This window comes from Chondrus crispus, genomic scaffold (assembly GCF_000350225.1).
Source record: "Chondrus crispus Stackhouse genomic scaffold, scaffold_240, whole genome shotgun sequence".
NCBI classification, from domain to species: Eukaryota; Rhodophyta; class Florideophyceae; order Gigartinales; family Gigartinaceae; genus Chondrus; species Chondrus crispus.
The window spans coordinates 1-18,866 of NW_005179125.1; the positions used below are offsets into that span (position 1 = coordinate 1).

Here is an 18,866-nt window from a genome sequence, read left to right on the forward strand (position 1 = left end):
TAGTCTAGTTCCCAACGGAATGAGAATGAACAGGCAAGCACACAGCGAATTGGCTTTCAGATATTCATGCTTCGAATCTGGCAGCCATACGTGCGATATCGAGGAGAAGCAGGGTTGTGGAACGGATACCTTGCTATATCAGGCGAAAGTGGAAATCCCCAAGTGCTATCCGGATGGCGATTACGTTCTTTCGTGGGCTTGGTTTGGTGGCCTGAGTATGGGCAGCTCTCTCTTTGGCGACTACTATAGTTGTTCCTTTGTTCAAATTCAAGGTGGCGAGAAGAAAGACAAGTGCGAGCCACGGTTTCAGCCTGGAGAGAACACTCGTAAACCCGACAGTTGCTATTCATCGGTGGGCGCAGTTGGCATATGTGAGAAAGAGCCATGCTTGGGGCGTAAGGGAAAGGCGATCAAGCCATCTGCATTTCTGAAACCTCAGACGTCCTTACCGATACAGAAATGGATTGATTATGCAAACTCGCTTAAAGACCAAGAACGCGGGGAGTCGAAGGGAGTGGCTGCATTATCTGAAAAGTCTGGTCCGCACAAAGGCTCCATGTCAAGGAATGTTACTCTCATTCCTTCTCCCTCACCTTTGCCATCTCACCGCATCGCCCCTTCTCCCACACCTATCAAACGCCTAGAAGACGTGCCGGTCAAGATCCTTGGACTGAGAATGGTCAACACAGATAACAGTGAAGTAATGGCTGAGGAGTTTATGATGCCGATATTCGTAAACCCGGACATTTCGAACTTTACATTTGTAGCCCTAACATCTGGAAAAATCCGTTTCGTGACCTTCTACGTCAATAAGTCGTTTGTGAGGAGAGAGGGGATGGAACCCTACGCCTGTTGGGGGGACACACGTGGAAAGTTCAAACCGTGGCCGATCCCGGTTTTTGGAACGGTCGAGGTCCGCGTGGAGGCTCGCGGAAAGAATGGGTCAGGGGACACTAGAACATTCACAATACGTCTTGTGAAACTACAAGAGCAACAAGAAGCTTTCTAGGTTAGGCGAGTTGGGTTACTTCACGCTCATCTCTCATGCTGTTGAAGGCATGCCGGGATTTTGTAGCATAGAGAGACCACAAACAGCCTGCCATTGAAACTAGGTCATATCCTTAAGCGTAACTTGTTTAAAACAAGTGGAAGCGAACGAGGAATCTCCCTCAACATCCTTAAACTTTACCTTTTGCCCGTTACACCATTTCTAGGATGCAGTTCTCTTTCTCTATTTGAACAGCCATGTTTGCGGTTCACTCATCTGTCTCTGCAATAGAGGAAAGTACAGTTATCAATCCCGACCAGTGGGAGCTTTTATTTTATTTATCTTTTCTCAAGAGACAGAATTGGGAAGCCCATTCAGCAGTCTTTTCTGATATCTGAAAACTGAAAACGAGTCTCAGGCAAGCTGTCTTCAAAGGTCATAGTTGTAGTTTTCAATAGAAAGGCATTGCTTGAATTTCGTCGTCTCCCGTCCTCGGCATGTATTAGCCTTAGCCAACCAGCACGATCATAGCGGAGAAACAGAAACCCTCATACAAAATCTAACATTCGAATCTTCCGAGATCCTCTACTTTCTGAGAACCACGGCAGCGACCTTTGTCATAGGAGTCACTCCTCTGATTTGAAGATCAATGGACTGCCATAGCTCATCAGTAGTTTTGCTTGTCGAACCTTCATTCATTTTCAAGCTCACACAAAGGCCCTTCCATGCCTTCATCCACTTTCCGTCGTCGGTAGACATACCACTCTTTCCATAGGCGACCATCCCTGCGCAATGAGCCGTAAGGGCCTCACTGTGGTGTCCATTTACGCGATCTAGGACGCTTCCTAGATTACCCCAAACCTCGCCGAGAAGCATGCCATGTTTTTGCACATCCATGGCTTCAAGAATGGACACTGCATCTCTTAGGATTGTGACTGACTCTGCCAATTCTTTCGTAGCGAACAACGCCCTTGCATACTCAACGAGCGTTTCTGCGTTCTCCCTTGTACCCCACGGCCCATGACGCTTTCTGGTGTATATTGCCAGAGTGTAAAGGTCGATGGCTTCTTTAAATTGTCCCTTGTAGAGCAACTTTCGAGCGTCCTTGTGCCAGGACCGGCTCATTTCCTCATACGATCCTGCAGCCGGTTCTTCGTCGTCCTCTGAGTCTGAAAGGTTCTCCTGTGGTGGATGCTGGGGCATGGATGCTCTAGCGGTGTTGGCGAGATCCTTCCAACTCGTCGGGTGCCTACTCTGCCTCTTATTCAAAGCAGTCTTCTGTGCAGTAGCTTGCGTCGGAGTCGGGGCCGTGGGGTTTACAGCCACAGGGGCTGTTTCGTTGTCGACTCGTTGAATGGGCTTTAGAATTCCTCGTGTGCTTTCGCCAGTTCGCGGCGCTGGTCTCGATGGATCCAAAGGTCTGCGGGGAGGAGTGCGCTTAGAAGGAGGCGGCTTCTGCGGCTGCGCTCGTTGTACAGGACGACTATTAGAAGTTTTGATAGGGGCAACACCGTTTTGGCGCTGTTGGACTGCTGCAGAGCCATTCGAACCAGGCGTGGCGCTAGTTTTGGCGCCGGGCTTGTTTTCGGAGGATTTCGGTGGCTGGGGCTGTCTCTTCATTACCTTTTGGCGACGGAGGTTTGCATTCAGGTTGTCAATAGCAGTGGCGTAGTTGGGATTATCGCCTGTGCTCTTGCTTTGCTCATACAATCCAATAGCCTTCCTATAGGCCAGCTCTGCAATTCTGAGGTCGGACTTCATGTCGCCGATCACTCCCAGGAAGCAATGCACGTCACCGAGCTGTGATCGACCCCCAGAGAAGGTTTTCTTAGCGTAAATGGTTAATGCCATGCGAAGATGCTTCTCGGCATTCTTGAGATCTTCAAGGTGAATGAAAGCGCTCGCGACATCCGTATGTGCAATGGCTGTTGTTTTTGCATACTTGAGCCCATTGTCCTCTCGAAGTTTGACAGAAAGAGAGAAAAGGGCCAAGGCAGCATCGTATTTGCCTTGGGCGAAAAGGGTCTTACCTAGCATTTGTCTCGTATTCGCATTGTCTTCAACCTGATGTAACTTGAGGGCTTTTTGCCCGACATCGATAACCTCGTTGGTTTCTGAAGGCTCCACCTTGCGACCCTTGACGCCCTTGATAAAATTCTTCTCACTCGGAAACCAAACCTTGATTCCCTTTCTTAGGGCATTCTCATTATTTGCCATTCCATGGGCCTTCTGATTCTTGGTGGGCGGGGCGGGGCGAGAATTTTCTTCTTCGGGGTGCTCGTCCTTGTTAGTTTCTTTAGCATCTCCAAAGAGCATGCCCCAAACCTTTCGAAGCATTCTTCCTCCAGGCCCTCTTTTAAAGAGCCCCTTGTTCTTCCTCTCCGTCCAGCTGGTCTGGCTGTTCGAGGCATTGGTATGAGAGCGCGGCGCATCCTTGACGGTAGTTGTCTCTGCGACGTCCTTCATGGCCTCGAAGACATCTGCCTGGAGGTCCAGTTCTCCGCACGGGTCATCGTCGTAATCCTCAATATAGGCTGCGTCGCCTCTTTTCCGTGGGAGTGGTGGGGTATCCGGGCGATTCTCGACTTCATCTTCGATATCGCCCTCCCCTTCAGACTCAGTATCACTGTCGCCCTGGGTCATAACAGCATCTGAACGAGCTTGGAGAGAAGGGTCTGCATGGGCGACGACGGCAGTGGAAAACCTCTTGGGCGTAGCAGTGGCGACGTTTTCATGGGTGATGTGGATAAAATGGGACATCTCTCCAAACTCATCCTCCTGGAGATTGGGGTCGCCCTCTGCGACTTTCCAGCGTCCATCTACGACGAACCTGTAGACATATTCGCCTGGCGGGAGCTCTGTGACGAGGATGTGATAACCGACGTCCGGGACAAACGTCATCTCGTGTTTGCGCCAGTCGTCAAAGCTTCCGGCCAGAGAAACGCGAACTCCTTTGTCACGCCAGACAAAGGTGGTGAGGATGGATGAGTCGGGGGTGCGGTTAGATGTAGGGCGCGGAGGGGCGACACGAACGGAGAAGCGGGAGGTAGAGACGAGGGTGGCCATGGGAAGCGAGTTGTCCAGGACACGCGGGGCGATGGAGTGGCGTAGGTTGAGGGCACCGCCCGCGCCGCGGGGACTATGGTCGGACATCGCTGGGGAAGGGTGAAGGAGAGGAAGATAGAAATGGAGAGGAGGACGGAGGTGGAGAGCGAAACCGGAGAAGTGAAATGTTTATTGTCGGTTGTGTGCGGATGGTGTTGGGGAGCAGGGTGGGAGGAAGAAGTTAAAGGGTAGATGGATAAATTGCAGATGGAAGTTAGGAAGTCAACTCACTGGCGGGAAGTGTGACCGTTTCGAGACTTGGGTGCATGTGTGTGTCGCCTCGCGATGCGCCACCCGTTACGTTTCTGCGAATTCATATATGCATTTTCATTGGCTGTTCCGCATACCTCTTTCATTTTAGAAAAACAAATTTGTATAGCTGTACACGTGTGATAAAACGAATCAATTGTAAACTCGAATATCAAATTATGTAATTACAATATTTCCACGGCTTGCAGTATCACGCGTGTCACACGTGGCGCACCGCTGTCGCGGAGCCGGTCGGTGCCCAACGCCCCGAGAAGTTAAAATTAACTTCGCTGCTGCCGCCGTTAGACACGGCGAAAAACGCTTCTTTTCGTCTTCCGTCCTTGATACTCACCCAAACTCAAATCCCCTCCGCGCCCACCCTCTCCCACTCGCATCAAAATATCTGCAACAGCCCGTTCATCAAGACCTAATCACTCTCTACCATGGCATCCAAGGAACTCCGCCCCACCCTTGGCACGGGTGTGCCTAAGACGCGCAAGCGCAACATCCAAACCAAGCTTGATCCCGACACATTCCGCACACGTCTCTTCGAGGAGCTAGAAAAGCACGGCATCTCGGCGACCATCATATCGCCACTTTCCAGCGATGAGTTTGACTACCACCGTTACGGGGAGGTCTTTTGCGAAGTCATGCTTGCGGGAAACATCGTCGAGCCCGGCGGGGCAGTCCGAACCAATCCACCCCCGACAGAGCACTGCGTCTTCGCCGCGAAGAACTCAGACGCCGTCCTGGCCGTCGTCGACATCATGCATCAGCTCATGCGTCGCAAGCCCTTTTTGCGTGCGAGATATGATCTTGTCTTTACAAAACTGCTTTCGTGTCTGGCTGTTTTCGAGGAAGTCCCGCGCGCGAATCTCGCTGTCGCTATCGCGTCCATGCTGGAACGCCAGATGCTTTCTCCGGTCGTCCTCAAATCCCTGTCATCTCAGAGTGCAATCGCTTCCGGAATCGCCCTTGACTTCATGACCGCCATCATCACTTCTTTCCTCGAGCAGAACAACCAGTCCATCGACAAGCTCATGGCCCTACTCAAATCTGCCGGTATTGATACCGGCACTATGGTAAACATGATGCCATCCGGATCGCGCTCCGCAGACGCCTTGTCGGAACATTTCGCCGCTCTAGGCTTGGACAAGCTGGTGGAGCAGAATGAGCGACGAGTCAAGGCTGACAAAATCCGCACGCTTCGCGACGGCATCTCCGAGCGCCTGGAGCGCCTGGGCGCTGTCCCCATAGAGGAGGTGGTTCAGTTTGTCAAGACTACACGCGAGGAGACCGGCCTGACAGAGACAGAGAGCGTGCACGCCGCCTGGGCGGGCGTCGTCATGTCTGTCAACATGTCGCGTAAGACGCAGCAGAACCGTACGGCACTGCTCATGGCCACGCAGAAGGGTGCGCCGTTGTTGGAACAGGTATGCGCAAGTGGGGCTATGCAAATAGTACTTATTCAACAAGTACAGGCCTACGTGTCGGCAGACATGGAACTGCTCAAGATTGCCGTCTTTTGCGACGTTATTAATCTACTGTATCGGAAGGACGTGCTTGTTGAGGAGGCCATCCTGAGATGGTTCCGTCGGGGAATGAGATTGGAGAAGGGATCGGCCGCAAGTAGCAACATTATACGCGAACAGATGATCCCATTCGTCAAATGGTTGGAGACGGCAGAGGAGGAGAGCGAGGAAGAAGGGGAAGCGGCCTAAGGCCGTCGGCAACTGCAAAAGAGGGGCAGAAGTTGAGGAGGTTGTTCGACGGCGAACAGGAGTAAAAAGTTTTGTGTTAAAGATGATGGTTTGCGTTTTGGTATGTTTCTGGTTTGTCCGACCCAATTCGACGCCCGAACTCGGATGGGAGATCGATGTCGGGCTTCCTGAGGGTTGGTGTATCAGTCGTCGCTCTTGGCTCTCCATTTGCAGCGATAGCCCATAATGCCGAAGCTGGGCTATCGCCGTGACGAATATGGCAGCCGTGCTTTTTGATCTGCCTTCTTTTTCCAAGGAGGACGCCGTCGACGATGGGTATTTATACTGCCGGAGCCGAAAAGTTTCGGCTGCAATTGTGGAAAACATTGGAAAATACATGCGAAAATATACATACGTCGCAGTCCTGTTAGAAAACATCGTAAATTTGATCTACACTTCCCGTTCACATTTTTCGGATCAGCAGGAGGTCGATATCAACTTCGATTGATCCACCACCAGGGTCGTTGCAAAGCTCTCGGTTACCCGTTAGATGGGATGCGGCGTTGCATCTACAAGGGCTTTGTTAACGCCAGTTGACTTGTGTGTTCACGACTAGCATTAGAGCTGAAAAGAGGTTCCGGAGAAATGCACAATATATTGAAGTAGGCAAGTCCAACCGCATCGTCTGCTGGCTTCGAACGATGGCCTCGGCCAAACCTCCCGAGCCACCCGAACAGTCTCCCACAAACTCCTTCCGTCGCGAAAATGCCCGCTTGCTCTCTCTGCTTGGCCGTCCACCCCAGTCTGACTGCTCCGACTCCACCTTCCATCTCTCCGTGCATCCCATCCTCGACGGAGAAGACCAGATCCTTCCCGTCAACCCCTCCCCTACGGCTGTCCGTCATTCCGTCCACCCCCATTCCGCTCCGCTGGGGCCGGTGCCCTTGCCCGGCCTAGAGTCTGCTGTCAACTTATGGCTAACATCTCACGACATCCCGCCCGACGAGATTCCCACCGGTGCCGCCCTATGCGCCGCGGTCGGCAAGCCGTGCCGCCGCTACTTTCGCCGCAAACTCGCCGTCTTCCGGCAGGCGGCCCAAGGCCTGCACATTGACTCCGACGATATTCCGGCCGAGAACGACCTCCGCCTACGACGCTCATGGCCCCGCGTGTTGCATGTGTTGGCACGAGTCGCAGCCGCCCTCGACCCGGAGGGGTGGCAAGCTGCCGTCGCCACGTCGCAGCCGCCTCTGCAAATGCCCGAGAAGGTCGGCTGGCGCGAATGTGTGCTCAACGAGAGCTGGGCTGGCGACTGGCTTCTGCGCAGAATGGCAGAGGCCCATGGAGAGGAAACGTGTACCATCGCTGTTGCGGGCACTCAAGGCGGCGGAAAGTCCGCGACGGTGTCACGCTTGCTCGGTCGCGTGGGACGCGTTGAGAGCCATGCCTTTTCGTGTGCTCCGGCGGAAGAGGAGATGGATCCTGGGGAAAAGGAAACGGCTAGGAAACTGAGGCACTTGCGCGCCCTGACGTTTCCGGATGTTCCCATTGAGGTTGACACGCCGACTGGCGAGTCGAATGTAGATCGAAGTCATGTCAAGGTCGACGGGAAGACTGTGACGTTCCTGGAATTGCCTAGTATGGAGGAGATTTTGGATTATACGGATGAGTCGGCGATCAAGTATTCCGTGCAGTACGGCAATTTTGATGAGGTTGTGGAGAGTGTTCAGGGGGAGTTTGTAGATTACGTCCTCTTGGTTGATCGCATGGATGACTTGGAGGAGGAGAAGATGAAAAGGATAGCTCGGAGATTGAGAAGAATCTATGGGAGACATGTTCTAGAGAAGACGATCGTTGTGCTTACACATGGTCAAGAACTTCCTCCTGGAGATCTTTCGTTCGACGTGTGGATGTATGACCGCATCAGAGTCGTGAGGGAACTGTTGCAGAAGGCGCATGGGAAGAGGAGACCATTACACATTCCCATCGTTGTGTTTGAGAACAGCCATCATTGCAGAATTGACGAAACCTCTGGCAGGCCGGTGTTAGCGGACAACACCGACTTCCTCGAACGGTTTCTGTCAGAATTTCGGCAGCTAGTCCACAAAAACGCTGAGACACCGCCCCTTGCACCCATTCCACCAAGGCGTTGGTGGGAAAACTACGTGATTCTTATATGTTTTGGGGTGCTGGCGTCACGACTCGTCTGACCTGGATTATTGTCTGCTTGCAGACAATAATTGTGACTTGCACAAGTCAGATGAGTGGGCTTGGACCGACCGACAAGAATTTATTTATTAGTTAGATGGTTAGTCTGTACAACAACCTCACCAAGTCCATCTACCTCGATCTTCGCCTTTAACTGCTTCACATCGCTCCAAAATCGCACTTTCGCTGCCTGATACACAAGCTCATCCGCCGCATCTGACCAGCCTTCAAACTGGCTCTCACTGTACCGGAAAGAACTTGACGTAGTCACTGAAGAGTTGTACCTGGAGATTCCAGGACGAATGTTCTCGAACTGGGCACGATGTGGAACGCCGCCGAACGTGGCGTGAAACAATCGACAAGAAAGCACGAACTCCTCTGTTAATCCGACGAACATCAGGCTCTCCTTAACAATCAAAACTGCCTTCTGCGCATCCACCATCGACACGGGACGCGGATCTCGGTAATGTCTGCCGAGCAACATCTTGGTTTGCTGCGACCAAAATTGCTTCTTTGTCAAGAAGCTTTGCAGACTTTCCCGTGGCTCTCGACTTTCATTATAGTGCAGGCTAAGGTGCATGTAATTGGAATACATGCGTTGTAACGGTAATCTGAAGAAAGCGACGGCATTCACAGTCTCCCAGTTTTTCAACGCGCGATGCATATACAGTGAGTAATGAAGCGAACCCGTAATTGGATGGTGAGTGACAAGTCTTTCCCGACAATGAGTTCTCAACCACCCCCTCCCCGATTGATTCTTAAAGAGCCAGTCCCACGAGAGGGTCTCTGGAAGCGCCAGATGCATTTCTTGCGGGCGCTCTTTCCTCGGCACAACAAATGTCTCAGCTGCCACGTTTGTGCATCCCCATCGAACAAGCGTGTTTACAAAGGACGTTCCCGTCTTCGGAATATGAAGCCATCTTAGGAAGACTTCTGTTGACTGACTTCGACCCGCGGAATGGGCTGCGAGCAGACGACTTCTGTAGTCACTATTCCATCTAACCCTCTGCTGAACTGCCTCGACGGCAGCAGTGGCATCTCCAAGAGTATGTAGATGTCTGGTATGCAAGCGTCGTCGATGGTCTTGGTCCTTAGACGCCAGAAGGACAAGCAAGAGCAGTGTGACTGTTAAAACGAGTGGTGTTGCCGGTCTGGCAGGAGAACATTCTCGATATGATGGGGAGGCCGCGTGGACCATGGATTTCACAAGTGGCCTTTCAAGAAGCTGGTGAGGAGAACTGACATGTGGTGTTTTCGTTTGACGTGAGTGTTCCTTCCGCCGGGCTCTTTGTCGGCGGGAAGGTCGAAAAGATGATTTTCTCGGTATCATGGGCGAATGATTTCGTCGATAGGTTTTGCCGAACGAGTCTGTGAGAGCTACCAGGTGGCTTCGTGGGTGGCCCAAGCTCGAATGGAGGATGTCAGTGGAAACTTGTCCTTGTTCGACCGGCCGAGGCTTGGGCTTTGGGCCAGCCAGGACGGGCGGGCTGCTCTATAAGGACTGGGAAGCACATCTGAAAGATCGACGAATCGGAGCCCATTAATTGCTTCGTACAGCAACGCAAAATCAGCTCGTCAGGTCATCAATTTTGAAATCCTCAGAAACGGGGGAACCCAAAATCTGCAACAGTACCAAAGCAGGTGCCCATCAACCGGCATTCAATTGCCCTTTGTTCGCATGAACGAGATCCTTGTCCTTCTCAACGAATGGAGTACCCTTGGGTACCACCGAAGGATATATGATAAACTGAGTGGGAAACGCAGAGCATGCAGATGGCTACGTTGGGCGGATTGGAGTACATTGCATATGGGAGATGGATTGTATCGTTATGTTCCGGCTACAAGCAAGCTCAAGATCGCCGTTCATGCCTGTCAGTTAGTCTAGTACAGATGACGCCTCTTTCATAGACCTAATTGCGCTTTCCTCATTTGCAATCGAGTAAAGTCTCCAGTACTCTTCCAGACTACTCTTCAGGACCCTTCCAGACTCGACATCGAATCTAGTAGCGCAGCATTGCCCCATTGCCCCCTGATATTCCGGCAGTATTTGCATTCCTGCTCTCGAGATGACACGAACGGCGTACTGCGACAGATCAGATGCGCTGCCGATGAAAATGTCCGCGGCAGCCATTTCATGAATTGCGTGCACGACGTCACTCGAGATTCGCGTCTCCACCCGCAACCCGTTCGGATAGCTGCTTCCCACTGCACGATCCGTATGCGAGCTGTTCCCTGTAAGGCTGGCTTCACAGGGCATGAACAAGCTGTGTAACCATATTGCGTCGCGAATCGTCCCATCAGTGTCCACGAACTCCTTGCTCAGGGCGCTTTGCTCGTGCAACTCACCAACTGTTCCATTTCGCTCTCTTCCCTCAGAGTACAAGATGATTGCCACCGGCATTTCGGAAAAGATACCCCCAACTTTTTGAACAATCTCCATAGACCTATTTGCAACTGCTGCGAACACTTTCGCGGAAACCATCTTTCTGTTCGTGTGAGTGAAGAAATCCCCCCGTCTTGCATGGATAACGATATTCAGCTCGTCCTCGATCAAGTTAACAGGGCCTCGCTTCGTCACTGGAACTGTCCATTTTCTGCCCTCTTCTCTCACAGCAGATACTGGTAGCCCACCTATTGTCCTGTTTCCGTGGAGATCCCAATACTTCCAATAAAAGAAACGGTATGAGAGCGAAAAGTCAGGCGACTTTGGCGATCGGTCGCATCTCGACGGTGACATCTGGAACAATGTATGATTCTTTCCATGCTCAGCCAAAAAGTTTCCGACTGCAATGCGTGTCCTGTGACAAGAAGTGCATCCATAGGAAATCATTGACGGTACCTCTACAATATTTCTTATTGGAACCGGTGAATCCTTTCGAATCGTCCTACATACAGGACAGCTTTCCGACCCGTGTTCGGGTGGTGTTTTATGGGATAATGGCGTGACTTCACACACTTTGTCTTGAATGAATTTCCTGGGCACTTCCCTCGCTCCCCATCCGAAAAGATCCTCCACTGCCAGTGGCTGTGCTCTACTCATTGAACCATATATCCCAACCCTGTGTGTGTATGATAATCCGAGGGTTATCGCGGTTGACAATTCCGCGTTCAGGACCGTTAGACCATGTCCAATACCTCCGCTTGCCTTCTCCTTCATGGGAGAGTAAAGAACTCTATAGCCGCTTTCGGCAAATGAGCGGGTTGTAATCCGCGGTAACAACAGCCACGGGATATCGAAACGGTTTGTCCATTCTGAATGAATAGCAATCACGCTCAAACCAACTCGCCAGGCATCTTTGAATCCATCAAGCTGCACTTTTTCAAATGGTGCTTTCACCCCAGCGTGGTCAAGATGGGCTGTGTCTCGAGTTCGACTCGTACCTCTCACTCTATTGCGCCGATGAGGACTTTGCAATTTCCTTCGTGTTCGTTCTCGGGTTCCATTGATGCTAGCCGCGCTTCTAGATTGCTCGCCTCGTAACGCCTCAATCCTTTTTCGCACAATCGATTTGTGCAGAACACCGTAAGGTTCGTGCTCAGTCCCGCCAGGAAGGGGAAAGAATATGGTAGAAATGAACAGCAAAGATAGCCCAAATATAGACAGACCTTGAATAGCATGCGCCAAAGACACCGAGGACTTCCTTTTGGCTGTAGCCAAAGCTTGATTTCTAATGCGGGAAGGCCTACGTTGATTTCGCATACGTGAGGACCGAATATTGGTGGTGCTGAACATTCGACCTTCCCTGTCGCTGGTGTCTGTTGCTGATGCTTCATCACACGTCTCGATGATGTAGCAGTCTGGTCGACCACTACTTATCCTTATTCTTTCGCCAATTGGCCCACCTGCAGCCATGGTAACTCTCGAAGCGTAGAGATAGCTAGCAAGAAATGTGAATTTAGCAACCAGTCGCTGCGAAAGGTCGAGAACATCTTCTGATTTTTGTGCATCTTCTTGATCCATATTGCAATACGTTGGCCTTTCGTAAATTTTCAGTGAGACACAGTTGTAACCGACAACGGCCTGCTGCCAGTTTTTAAAAGCACCGTGGTTTTTGTCGACAGCACCGTGGACCTCTCGACAGAAACATCATGTTGCACACATTTCATAACATCACAATTTTTCGTAGGCAGTATGGAAACATCACCGCCCATCTCCCAATTCCGAATAATTTCAAGTCGCACCACAGGGTCCACTTACAAATATCATAAACAAGACTTTGTCCTTGTTAAGCGCAACACGTAAAATCATGCCTTGAGGAGTTTATTGATGTCAGCCGAAACGCAGACTTAGTGGCACGAAAGCAAAGAAAATCCTGAGCCATGTTTTCACAATAGATGGAAAAGACTCGTGACAGCTCCTGATGCAAGGGTGCCGGCGAAAGAGTCTAATCTGCTACGGTATGAATCTGAATCGTCTGCGCATCGAAGAGCAATGCACGTCCGAGGGATGATTCCCATGCGCCTTGATTTGAAGTTATTCGTGTGATGGCAATTGGAGAGGTTGTAGGAGTCTGTAATCAGATGCCTCCGGGAAAGTTGTCGCGAGGATTAGATAAGCTCCTCCCAAATGTAGGCTGTGAACGAACGCGCAGTGATACCACGTCAAGCTAAGCATCCTTGCAAAGAACCAATGTATCGAGAATAACCCAATACGAAATCCTGAAGGATTAGACGGTGGGCAAAGCAGAAGGCACCTGCCGAAGAAGCAGGTGAAAACGAAGGTCTTCGGGAATTCAATCTGCACTGTCACGAGCCGCTGCATCATGGGACGCACAGGCAACACATTAGGAGTTTCGATTCTGATCTCGTATGAATCATATAAGAACACCTACCCGAGCAACTAAAAGTTAATGTTCCCCATCATCTTCAGATGCAAAAGTAGCCCTCTTTACTCGGACTAGGCCGGGCAGGCTCGAGCGCCTGAAGTGCCGCAAAAGTCGTCTTTCATTGTATGACGGGAAAACAAGATGTTTCTTGGTGGGAAAATATTTCTTCATGTGTCGCTTGCAAACAGCATGGGACGACGAGGAAATCTAAAAAAGGCGTTATTACAAGGCATGGCGAAAGCAAGCGGACAAATGGATAGGAGAAATGTGTTGAGCACCTGTGACGAGAAGTGAAGCGTTGTTTTAGATGACACTGCTTGCGCAAAGGGTGTTGACATGGACAAGGAGTTCTCGAAGATGAGGTCCGTCGGCCTAACTCAGCTCCCTTTGGAACAATGAGGCTGTCCTTCATGATGATGACAGCGCAGCTCGAGCGGATGCCAACGAAATCTTCAGCAGCTACATCGATAACGTTCATGAGACTGCGACTACAACTTGCTCGTTATTCCTCCCGCGACAACAATCGTTTCACCAGTAATATACGCGGCATCTTCTGAGACTAGGAAAGCGACAACCCCCCCGATATCGTTTGGCATACCGATGCGCCTCATGGGTATATGCAAAAACTTTGAGATCTTGTTTGACTCCATAGCTTCGCCCTTCCCTTGGTCTTTGTGCTTCCACAACTTTTCTGAAAACTTGGTCTGAATGAGTCCCGGAGCAATAGCATTGACTCGTATCCCATCCCTTGCGAGCTCGACGCTGAGTGTTTTGCACATTCCTAACAACGCTGTCTTTGTAATTGAGTAGGCCCCCAGACCAGGAATAGGGTTATACGCAGCTATAGAGGTGATAAACGTGACAGACGACCCCGCCGTGAGCATGTCGTTAAAGTCTTTGACGAGAAAGAATGCTGCTTTCAAGTTGATGTCGAACATTTTGTCCCATTGGTCCTCGGAAATGTTAAATATGGGCCCGTATGCGGTGGACACCGCCGCATTGAGAACGAGGGCTCGGATGTGGGCGGATCGAGATGCGGCGAAGGCGACCAAGGCTTCCCGGTTTGCCTTATTTCCGACATGACAGGGAATACCGGAGGCGGCGTCGGGGCCGTAAGCGTCGTTGATGAGTGCGACAGCTTGCGAAACGTTTTCTGCCTTTCGCGAGCTCACGACGACGTGCATGCCGCTCTTCGCGAGAGCCATCGCAGCTGACAAGCCGATGCCGGCCGTCGAGGCGGTTACCACCGCGAGCGGCTTGTTCTCGAGCATGATGCTTGGGTTGCCGCGGAAGGGGAGTGGTAAGCTAGGAAGTTCAAGGGCCTAAGTACTATACAATGTGCACGCGATGAAGTAGACTTGTCTGGTGGGAGCTTTGAGCATAGTTGCACCACGATGACGATTGGAGTCAGGGGGTACGCCCGCAAGAAGGAGTGGCAACGGTATCTCGAGATGGAATCTCACCGGTTCGCTCTTGTTTACTTCATAGATATAAACTGTCGGGCTCTCTCAAGTGCTGAATGAAGCAGTGCTGTATTACCTACGTCTTGGTGTTCCCAACGCCACGCTGCTACTGTACCTGTCAAATTTTGGTGCCTTGTTGCGTACAAAAGACACGTGTACCTTATTGTGACTTGTGCTGAAGGGAACAGCACCGTCTCACCTACTCGGGCGGTATCCTGCGCTCCGTTGAGAAGTCTTATCAGGGAGGGGTGTGCCCGACTGCCGACGGTCATGTGTTTCTGAAGGTGATATTTAGCTTGATTCTCAATCTATGAAAAGCGGAGGGGAGCGCCGAAAGTTGTGGACCCGGTTGTATGTCGCTCCCGAGTTGACTCACTGCTCACCATTTCTAGCAGTTTTATCTCCCGAAAGACAGTCAACTTGTGCGGGGCAGCGAGACAAAGATAGAGTTTACGACTTTATGCTTTGTCAACCGGGAGTGCGATATGGATGCGCCGTAATATGACTGATATGCACTCCGCCCGGTGCAATATCGCGGTATTGCACTGGGTTGGGTGCAATATGGTGATATTGCACTGCACTGAATGCACTGCTTCGCATGGAATGTAGTGCATTCCGTGCCAGGCAGTTTTTTGATGCTTTATTGCTGTCGCACTCCCTGTTGACAAGCACGTTGCCCACCACGCCCTCGTGCGAATAATAAGATGTCCTCGGCAAGCCTCGGGCATCATATCAGCACTCGGCGGAATATCCGCACTCAAGGCCGGTGGACAACCCACACGTACTCCCTGGTGCACTTACGGCCTTTCGTTTTCATTGGATTACACACTCATCCCTTACCGTCTTCTCGATTGACGGATACAGTTCCATACGACCCGTGAACGGTATTTCACGGTGTCCACAAGAATTCATCAGGGGAGCAATTCGTGATACGCACATCGGCTATTAGCTCTTAAACAAAAGATTGTTAAGACACACTAAAGGGGAACCACTCGAAAACGGGTTTACTGTCAAAATTGGTGGTATACAAATACGAAGTTGCACTTGTGTGGTTAAGCAGTCTCAACGTTACAACTCGATACTAGCAGGGATTCCGCTTCGGAAGCCGTCTGCAAGGAACGAGCCAAACAGGCGTTCCGACACGAGCCCGTGCCGGTAAAAGGCGCGCAGCGGCGCGAGCAGACCGGTAGCGATGCGTCTTGGCACGGCCGTTGTGTACGTCGAGGTGACGAAACCATCGACGACAAGGTCTCCCTGTAGGGTATGCGGGTTGTACAACCCGTTCGCTTGAACTATTCGGACGGCCGCGACGGGTGCCCATCCGTGGTCGGCGGTCAGGATGTGATCGCCGACCTTGGCGGCAGCAGCGGGGAGGAGTTGGCGGTTAATGTGCAGGTAGTGACCTGAAGTGACAGTGAGCGTGTGATTGCCAGTGGTTGGTGTGATTTGAATGTAGGACGGCGCGGACGAGGATGTGCGATGGGAGAAGAGGAAGACCGGGGAGAAGGCGTGCGTAGAGACGCGCACCGAGTGGCCGATGCGCAGGTCGGACATGGGGATGCGGGCGCCGGACGCGAGCTCCACCGTAGATGTGGCCGGGAAGCAAGAGGCGGTGCCTTCGATGATCGAAGATGTGCCTTGCTCGGAGTCGGGCGAAGTCCCAGAGTTCGTCGAGGACGTGTCATCGCCCGAGTCGTCGGAGGCTGGGTCTTCCGACGTGTCGTTGTCAGAGCCGGACTCCTCAGAAAGGTCATCTTCGCCTGGTGAGTCCGGGTCAGGGTCCGGATCGGTGGCAGAGTCCGAGTCGGTGTCCGATTCGGTACCTGGGTCAGACCCCGGCTCGATAGGCTCTTCGGCGTCTTCAGCAGTACTTTCACTATCCGTAGAAGCTGGGGTTGTTCCTGTGTTGGGCAGTTCGGCGGGAGATGGAAGTGCAGATTTAGAGTGCGCGAGTGGAATGGTGTCAGTAGCGGCATTCGAGGCAGGTAGGGTGGAATTGGGGTGCGTGGGGGGATATGGTGGACCCCACGGCAGAGACGATGGCAGGGAGGGACGGCTCAGTGACGGTGACGTGAGGGTGTGAATTGGGTGGAGTAAAAATGGATGCGAATGACTTACCCGTTTCTTCGGGTTCCGTAGTGGTGGTGGATGTAGTGGTAGTGGTAGTAGTAGTAGTAGCCTCTGTTGTGGTCGGAGGGCGTGTGATAACTGGGACTTCCGGCGGATCAGCGCCCTCTGGCAAGTCGAGGTTGCTCTGCTTATCCTCCATTTCGTAGCACCTCCCCCAGATGAGCTTATTGTCACAGTCAGTGGCGACCAGTATACCATTAAGAAAGCGCCTCACATCCGATTCGATATTGGTTTCCGGATTGACGGGCCAGTCGGCAGCTTCGGGGCTTTTCTGCCACTCCCTGAGCTTGGGGCAAATCTTCGGGGCGACGAGCTCCGGGTCGCCGGGCTTTGCAAAGTACCTGACATTCGGCAGGACCTTGCACACATCAAACTGTGCGTGTGCCGGGCAATTGCCGCGGTCCTCCTTCCACAGAGTCGGGTCGGCGGGCGAGTGTGCGCTCGCCAGGGCGTCGTAGTCCCTCCGGCGCGTGCCCATGGGGATGCAGTCGCAGCACTGCTCGCACACGGAGTAGAGGAAGTAGTCGAGGACCATGCGGGCGTCGGGGTCGTCCTTCTCGACGAGGCTCTTGAGGGCGCGCGAGCGCTCGACGTCGCACTTGTTCTCGGCGACGTACTCGGACAGGGCGTCGCGGCAGTCCGGGCCGTCCGTGTCGTAGATGCGCATGCAGTCGGCGAAGCTGCCGTCGCGGTTCGTCGGGCGCAGCGGGCACCGGCGGCAGATGCCCGACGGCATCACGACGCGGCCGCACCCCACGTTGTTGTTCGTCTCCGCCTTGCTCGGGTGGCACGGGAAGAAGCTGTTCGCACGCGCCGGCGCGCACAGCGCGGCCGCCAGCGCTGCCAGAAGCGGGAAGCGGAGACGCATTGCGGGGAAGAGGGTTGGGGAAAGGGGGGGGGTTGCTGCGAGGGGGAATTGCGGTTGGGTTTGTGATGGGGAAGGGGGGCTTTGTTAAGTGGGCGGGGAGGCGGGTGCGGCTTGGCGGGCATGGGGGATGGCAACAAGGGACAGATGGCGCGCGCCTTGCTGGTGAAAGACGTGGGCGGCCAATCAGTGCGGCGCCGCTTGGCTTGCCCAGAAGACCTGACCGCCCCTCGACGTGTCGCGCGGCGGTTAAGTCTTCTGCGCACAGTATGCTATTGGCCACACTATAAATAGTGTACATCGCCACGTATACTCGAGCGGCTATCAAGTCTTCTGCCTTCAGTATGCTACTGGCCACACTATACGTGGTTCACTTTAAAGCGCCACGTACACTCGCGCGGCGGTCCAGTCTTCTGCGTACAGTCTTTTGCGTACAGTATTTTTTTTTCTTTCTCTTTTTCACATGATAGGGGATGGGCATACACTAATTCCCATAAAGTAATAAAAAGTATGCCACTGGCCACACTACTGTATACGTGGTGTAAAGCGCCACGTAAACTGTGGCCCCGTGCCACCTGTGCGGAGAGCTCCTGTCCCGCCCGCTGCGCTAGAAATGCGCTTTCTTTTCCGCCGTGTCCGCCAAGTCTCCCGCCCCGCGCAAAAATGTAAACACAACTGTAAACCAACCGCCGCAACTACTTTCCCGCCCCCGCAATTGACCCTTCCACACTACCGCTGTACTTTCTAACATCTACTTACACTCCCCCTTCGCTTACAGTCGCTCCAAATCCGTCTTCCCCCTCCTTCTTCCCCCCCGACTGCCGACACTACTACCCTTGAAGGGTAGCTGCCGTCACCCTCCCGTTTCCCCATTCAAACCGCTTAACAATCCATTGCTAACCCCTCACCCCCGCCACTATATTGTTCTCTCTTATACTTGTACAGTTATGAACAGGAGATCAAACTTCATGATCTGCATTGTTGTTGTACACTTGTACAGCTGTACAACTGTACAACTGATGATTGATAGTCTGAGGCTCTCACCGAGTACGACGTCCGACCTCGTACTCGTCCTGCCTGCCCCAGTTGTCCGAGGAATTCTCTCCTCCGCCCCTCTCTGGATAAGCCCCCGCGCCGTTCCACTTCTCTTTGAGGGTGTGCACCGAAGAATAGCATCGATGGCACGACGGTACCAAGTTATGCATGTCCACGTTCATGCGAAGGTGACCCTTCACGAGCACTGCCGTCACCATCCGCAGGAGAAGGTAGCAGGCTCTCGTGCGGAACTGCGTCCTCCCACACCCCAGGCCTTCCCGCCGCGTCGCAGCCGAT

At 52.6% G+C, this 18,866-nt stretch overlaps 12 protein-coding genes; 5 read left to right on the plus strand and 7 right to left on the minus strand.

Annotated features, from left to right (window-relative positions):
* The first annotated feature begins 25 nt into the window (after nucleotides 1–25).
* CHC_T00004669001 (hypothetical protein) lies at nucleotides 26–1,202 on the plus strand. XM_005716103.1 is given in 2 exon segments: nucleotides 26–1,009; nucleotides 1,010–1,202. The coding sequence occupies 1 exon segment, from the start codon at nucleotides 26–28 to the stop codon at nucleotides 1,007–1,009; it is 984 nt and encodes a 327-aa protein (XP_005716160.1). The 3' UTR covers nucleotides 1,010–1,202.
* Nucleotides 1,203–1,573: 371 nt separating this feature from the next.
* Nucleotides 1,574–4,141, minus strand: CHC_T00004670001 (hypothetical protein). Its single transcript, XM_005716104.1, has one exon. The coding sequence runs from the start codon at nucleotides 4,139–4,141 to the stop codon at nucleotides 1,574–1,576; it is 2,568 nt and encodes an 855-aa protein (XP_005716161.1).
* A 644-nt stretch (nucleotides 4,142–4,785) lies between these two features.
* Nucleotides 4,786–6,146, plus strand: CHC_T00004671001 (hypothetical protein). XM_005716105.1 is given in 2 exon segments: nucleotides 4,786–6,063; nucleotides 6,064–6,146. 1 exon segment carries the CDS (start codon nucleotides 4,786–4,788, stop codon nucleotides 6,061–6,063), a length of 1,278 nt encoding a protein of 425 aa, XP_005716162.1. The 3' UTR covers nucleotides 6,064–6,146.
* On the plus strand, nucleotides 6,146–6,289 carry CHC_T00004672001 (hypothetical protein). Its single transcript, XM_005716106.1, has one exon. It carries the CDS (start codon nucleotides 6,146–6,148, stop codon nucleotides 6,287–6,289), a length of 144 nt encoding a protein of 47 aa, XP_005716163.1.
* Nucleotides 6,290–6,302: 13 nt separating this feature from the next.
* CHC_T00004673001 (hypothetical protein) lies at nucleotides 6,303–6,455 on the minus strand. Its single transcript, XM_005716107.1, has one exon. It carries the CDS (start codon nucleotides 6,453–6,455, stop codon nucleotides 6,303–6,305), a length of 153 nt encoding a protein of 50 aa, XP_005716164.1.
* Nucleotides 6,456–6,743: 288 nt separating this feature from the next.
* On the plus strand, nucleotides 6,744–8,252 carry CHC_T00004674001 (hypothetical protein). The gene has a single exon (XM_005716108.1). It carries the CDS (start codon nucleotides 6,744–6,746, stop codon nucleotides 8,250–8,252), a length of 1,509 nt encoding a protein of 502 aa, XP_005716165.1.
* Nucleotides 8,253–8,332: 80 nt separating this feature from the next.
* CHC_T00004675001 (hypothetical protein) lies at nucleotides 8,333–9,580 on the minus strand. The gene has a single exon (XM_005716109.1). The coding sequence runs from the start codon at nucleotides 9,578–9,580 to the stop codon at nucleotides 8,333–8,335; it is 1,248 nt and encodes a 415-aa protein (XP_005716166.1).
* Nucleotides 9,581–10,126: 546 nt separating this feature from the next.
* Nucleotides 10,127–12,211, minus strand: CHC_T00004676001 (hypothetical protein). Its single transcript, XM_005716110.1, has one exon. It carries the CDS (start codon nucleotides 12,209–12,211, stop codon nucleotides 10,127–10,129), a length of 2,085 nt encoding a protein of 694 aa, XP_005716167.1.
* An 886-nt stretch (nucleotides 12,212–13,097) lies between these two features.
* On the minus strand, nucleotides 13,098–13,247 carry CHC_T00004677001 (hypothetical protein). Its single transcript, XM_005716111.1, has one exon. The coding sequence runs from the start codon at nucleotides 13,245–13,247 to the stop codon at nucleotides 13,098–13,100; it is 150 nt and encodes a 49-aa protein (XP_005716168.1).
* Nucleotides 13,248–13,564: 317 nt separating this feature from the next.
* On the minus strand, nucleotides 13,565–14,347 carry CHC_T00009571001 (Dehydrogenase/reductase SDR family member 4). Its single transcript, XM_005716112.1, has one exon. The coding sequence runs from the start codon at nucleotides 14,345–14,347 to the stop codon at nucleotides 13,565–13,567; it is 783 nt and encodes a 260-aa protein (XP_005716169.1).
* A 934-nt stretch (nucleotides 14,348–15,281) lies between these two features.
* On the minus strand, nucleotides 15,282–17,204 carry CHC_T00004678001 (hypothetical protein). XM_005716113.1 is given in 3 exon segments: nucleotides 15,282–15,607; nucleotides 15,608–16,440; nucleotides 16,658–17,204. 2 exon segments carry the CDS (start codon nucleotides 17,202–17,204, stop codon nucleotides 15,608–15,610), a joined length of 1,380 nt encoding a protein of 459 aa, XP_005716170.1. The 3' UTR covers nucleotides 15,282–15,607.
* Nucleotides 17,205–17,334: 130 nt separating this feature from the next.
* Nucleotides 17,335–17,625, plus strand: CHC_T00004679001 (hypothetical protein). Its single transcript, XM_005716114.1, has one exon. It carries the CDS (start codon nucleotides 17,335–17,337, stop codon nucleotides 17,623–17,625), a length of 291 nt encoding a protein of 96 aa, XP_005716171.1.
* The last annotated feature ends 1,241 nt before the right edge of the window (nucleotides 17,626–18,866 follow it).